Source organism: Glycine max, chromosome 17 (assembly GCF_000004515.6).
Source record: "Glycine max cultivar Williams 82 chromosome 17, Glycine_max_v4.0, whole genome shotgun sequence".
In the NCBI taxonomy this organism is placed as follows: Eukaryota; Viridiplantae; Streptophyta; class Magnoliopsida; order Fabales; family Fabaceae; genus Glycine; species Glycine max.
Genome location: NC_038253.2, coordinates 11377251 through 11382154, shown reverse-complemented (window position 1 = coordinate 11382154; position 4904 = coordinate 11377251). Strand labels below are relative to the sequence as shown.

The 4904-nt window shown below is 31.1% G+C and overlaps 1 protein-coding gene across 1 annotated transcript; it reads left to right on the top strand.

The window, feature by feature from the left end:
- The first annotated feature begins 1073 nt into the window (after positions 1-1073).
- On the top strand, positions 1074-1822 carry LOC100500033 (alpha-amylase inhibitor/lipid transfer/seed storage family protein). Its single transcript, NM_001248959.3, has one exon. It carries the CDS (start codon positions 1158-1160, stop codon positions 1551-1553), a length of 396 nt encoding a protein of 131 aa, NP_001235888.2. The 5' UTR covers positions 1074-1157; the 3' UTR covers positions 1554-1822.
- Positions 1823-4904: the final 3082 nt, after the last annotated feature.

The following is a 4904-nucleotide window of genomic DNA, read 5'->3' as shown; positions in this document are numbered from 1 at the left end:
GAAGAAATACATGTTTTATTACGTCTTTGGTTTACATCAAGTAATCATCAAAGCTTTATTATCTCCATTGAGTAATTGCGCTTAATTGTTGGATTTTTCACATAAGGTGATCTTTTTTCTAAACATTTTCTTTCTAAGGTTTGCGTAGATCTGAGACAAGATTTTTCAGACATTTCTTATGGAAGGGTTGTATAAAGGTAGGGTCATTGTGTTTTCTTGAAGGGTTCAAGAAGAGGGTCGTTTATTTTAATCTCATTGTGTGTACTTTGTAACAACTTTGAAATTAATAGCAAAAATCTCAACTTAGGTTGTTGAGGTAACTAAATGTAGATCAACCATGATCAAAACAGTATAAAATTCTTGGTGTATCTCTCTAGTCCTTCCTTAGTTTTGTTTCTTGGATAAAATTGTTAATTACCTATTCTATCTTTAATGATTTTATGTAAACATTGTGTTTGAGGATATGAACTAAGGCATGCAATATAATAACTCAATTGATAAGTGTTTTCATAATCCAAATATGATTTGAGGAAAAAGATTTTCAATTTTTCATGATTTTGAAAAATAAATCAATTTACCTCACTTGATTTAAAATCATAATATCAACATCTTTTTATCTACAAATGTTATTAATTATTATTATTAATTTTTATTAGTGAGAAGAATTTGAATCTATGATTTCTTTTTCTCTCCTTCTCTTCACCTTCAAGTTAACTTTATAACTCTCACTATAATACTAACATGTTAATCAAACTAGATCAGACCATCCATTTTGACTATGTATAACAACTAACTATGAACACAAACAAGTAACAAAACTATTGAAAATTTCATACCAATTAGCATATGCCTGAAATGATTTCATCGAGTTGACAACTAACCACATTGCAGAATGCATGAGGCCGGTTCCATACTTGATATTATTAGTATTATTATATTCCTTATTCCATGCTGACCCGATGCCAGCTTGTTCAATTTCCATCCACGGGTTAACTCACATGAACCTCCAAAATAAACCCAATTATTTAAAACCTTCAAACGCTCTACAATCTTACCCTATAAAACCCCCACTCATTCTCTGCAACTCAATCCCAAGCTCACACACACTAAACCAAAGTAAGAGGTATAGTGTTCTAAGAGTGAGCAACTTGTGAGAAATGGCTTCCAAGGCTGCACTTCTCTTGTGTCTCAATGTTCTCTTTTTCACTGTGGTTAGTTCCACATATGTGCCATGTAATCCACCCCCCAAAACTCCCAAACACCCACCTGTCCCAAAGCCACCATCCCCAAAGCTAGCAAGCTGCCCCAAAGACACTATTAAGTTCGGTGTGTGTGCTGATGTGTTAGGTTTGATTAATGTGCAACTTGGGAAGCCACCAAAGACCCCATGCTGCAACCTAATTCAGGGTCTTGCTGATCTTGAAGCTGCAGTGTGCCTTTGCACTGCTCTCAAGGCTAATGTGTTGGGCATCAACCTCAATGTTCCAGTGAACTTGAGCTTGCTTCTAAACTACTGTGGAAAGGGTGTTCCCAAGGGATTCGTCTGCTATTAAATCAAACACTTATAATGTGTAGCTTCCTATTGCTATATTCGTCATTCATCATTATTCTGTGTATTTCAGTATTTGTGCCCGGCACGTGCCAATTAGCCAACGAACATTTCGTTCATACTTGGTTACTATTACTGTTGTGATGCGCTGAAACTTGAAAGGCTTCTTGGTCTTCCTTGTCGCAGCCTCACTAAAGTCGTTTGTATTCTAAGTGAAATTTCTACTAATAAATAATCTACATTATTTAAGCTATGATTAATTATTTCCGCTACCAATCTTTTTGTTTATTTATTTATTTTTCTCTTTCTCCTATTTCCTTTCTTATTTTCCTTTTGATCATTGAAGCCCACACTTAGGAAATGATGTATGCATATCGGCATATTAGAACTCTAATAATTATGGAGAGACAGAGGCTGTAGAGTAAAAAAATTGTTGTTTAACTGCATTTTTTTTTCTTTTCTAAATCGAATCCATAGAACGACTGAAAAGGCTATTCAGTTATTTTTGCATAAAGAGAAATCGAAAGAATACAAAAGAAAAATAATAAGAACTAAAATTTTCTCTTTAACCGATGAAATTATTCTAAGACAAACTATATGAGAAATTATTATTATTTTAATTTTTTTATTCATAAAAATTAAAGACATATACTATAAAATTTATAATAACTTATCCATACTGTTTTGCTCAACTAATAAGAGTTAATCATTATTGTCTGAACTAACCTTTATATGACTTGTAAATAAGTGTATTTATTTTTTTTCAAAAATTAAAAAAATAAATTATATATTATATAAAGGTTAATCAAGACCATCAACATAAATAATATGTGACTTTTTTTTTATGCTTCAGAAATATAAAAGACAAAAGAACAAAGAAAACAAGAAACTAGCAAGCTATCTCAGTTTTTAGAACTGAGTTCCAGCAACATCCACATTAAGATGAATCCTTGAGCTAGATGAGCAGTTATTAAAAGCAATCCATGCCAGCTATTATCTTGAGAAGAACCTAACTCAGCCAAGCTATCTGCAACACTATTTCCCTCTCTCTCAAGATAAGAAGGAAAGAGAGGGACCAATCTTTGCTCATGAAATCTCTAATCAGCATTATAATGGCGGCTGCTGCAGGATGGGAAAGTTTCACTCCATTGAAATGAAGTTCAAAACACTGCCAAATTAAGAATCTGGTTCACACATAAGGCTTCAGATACCTTTGGACCAAGCAAATTATTGTAAACCTCTGTAGATGGCATGTAGCTCTGGTTTCGCAGGTTTTTGTGGTAATCTGAGACTAATAATTCTCATGATACGACGAGTTCCACATTGATATTCATTGAAGCAAAACAGAACTAGGATTTGTCACTTAAGGTAAATTTTGATTATAGGTTGATTTTCTTTTATTGTTGGGTGTAAAAGTATGGATTGTAAGCTGGATAAATTTTAAAAATAAAACATCGTGAAAGATATATGCATATGTGCTGTATATAGGTGTTCAAACGTGATTGATTGTCTGCGTGCGCAAGCTCTATTATTATTTATTTGTTTTGGAATTTTGTTTCTCAAATTGTCATATGCCACTACCTGCTTGACCTTGTTATATATGTGTATAGTCATATTCATCTCGATCATGACACTGACACAGTACATATAAATATATATGTCTATTAATAAATCTGGGAATTTATGTGTTACATGCACCAATAATATATTTACAGTCGCACAGTAAGTACTATTTTCTTACGGACGTTTATTTTGGAGCTATAGAGATTTCAAAATGGAAAATTCATCGAAAATAAGCATGGTTAGAATAAATAAAGAAATTTTCTTAAGGGCCAAAAATGAATCGAGAACTAAGTTGGATTCAGTTGGACTCAACTTCATAAGAATTAATTCAATTTGAAAATCAACTTGAGTTAAAATGAACTTTCAGCTCAAACTTGATATGATTTAAGCTCGCAAACAATTTAGTTCTACTTGTTACTTCAACTTGTTTAAAATTATAATTATAATTATTTATTTAATTCATAAATAGAATTAATATGAAATTAATTATAAAATAATTATATTGATTTAATAATATAAAATATATAATTACTTAATATATATATATATATATATATATATGTTAAATTTATAATTATTTTACATGCTTTTATTTTTTTTATTTCATAAAAAATAATATTAAATTTATTAAAAATATTTATATGAATTTAATAATATAAAACATTATGCAGATTTCTCTGCATATTTGCATCCTGCTAGTGCATTTCTGCTCCTCCCTCATGTTTGGAGGATTCCTCTAGCAATATAACATAGGTTCTCCTTAATTGCTATAGGTTTGCTACTTTCTTTTTCATTGGTGTTGGCTTGGTCTCCCATATTTTGTTGCTTTGTTCCATTTTTTCCTTTAACATATTTTTTGGTTTTTCTAAAAAAGAAAAGAAAAGATAGATAGACAGAAATTGAATTAGTTCATCATGCACCTAGCAAATCAAGTTATATACAGCTCAAGTGCAACTCATTCATTTGACAAGTTCAACTTTTAATTTAAATTCAACTCATTTGACTCAAGAATCAAATTTAACGAGTCAATTGTTAAATTGAATTTCAAATGTTCAAATTAATTTAATTCATGGCCAATCGTATATTTTCTCCTATCTCCTGTACATTTGAGGTCAAGAAATGTAGTTGATCAATCTCAAATTATGTTTGAATTAATTTAATTATGTTTGAATTAATTTAATTCATGGCCTATTGTTAAATTGAATCTCAAATTATGTTCAAATTAATTTAATTCACGATCAATCCTATATTTTCTCCTATGTCCTGTAAATTTGAGGTCATGAAATGTAGTTGATGTAATTGATGATATGTGTGTGTGTAAGTAGGTCATGCAAGTCAACATGGTCGATCTACGAAATATTGTAAAAATTGCAATATAGTCCTAGTCCTTTATATGCATATTAGAGATGTACATCGTGATAATAAAATTGTGAAATAATAAGCTATTAATAAATCATAATAAAAGACCTCGTTAATTACGGAAATACTATGAGTAGCAACTAATCATGACCACAAACCAGTAAGCAAACCATTGAAAATGTAATACCAGTTATTAACATAATGATTTCATCGAGTTGACAACTAACCACATTGCAAAATGCAAATTTGGTTCCATACCTGATATTATTGTATTTCTTATTCCATGCTGACCCGCTGCCAGCTTGCCCAATTTCCACCCAATGGGTTCACTAACATGGGCCACTAAATAAACCCAATTATTTTAAACCTTAAAACGCCAAGACACTCCCCAAAGTGTAGCCTATAAAACCCCCACTCGTTCCTCTCCAACTCC

What these genes read in the sequence shown, in the direction of transcription:
- LOC100500033 (NM_001248959.3), top strand. Translation starts at nt 1,158, where the DNA reads ATGGCTTCCAAGGCTGCACTTCTCTTGTGTCTCAATGTTCTCTTTTTC.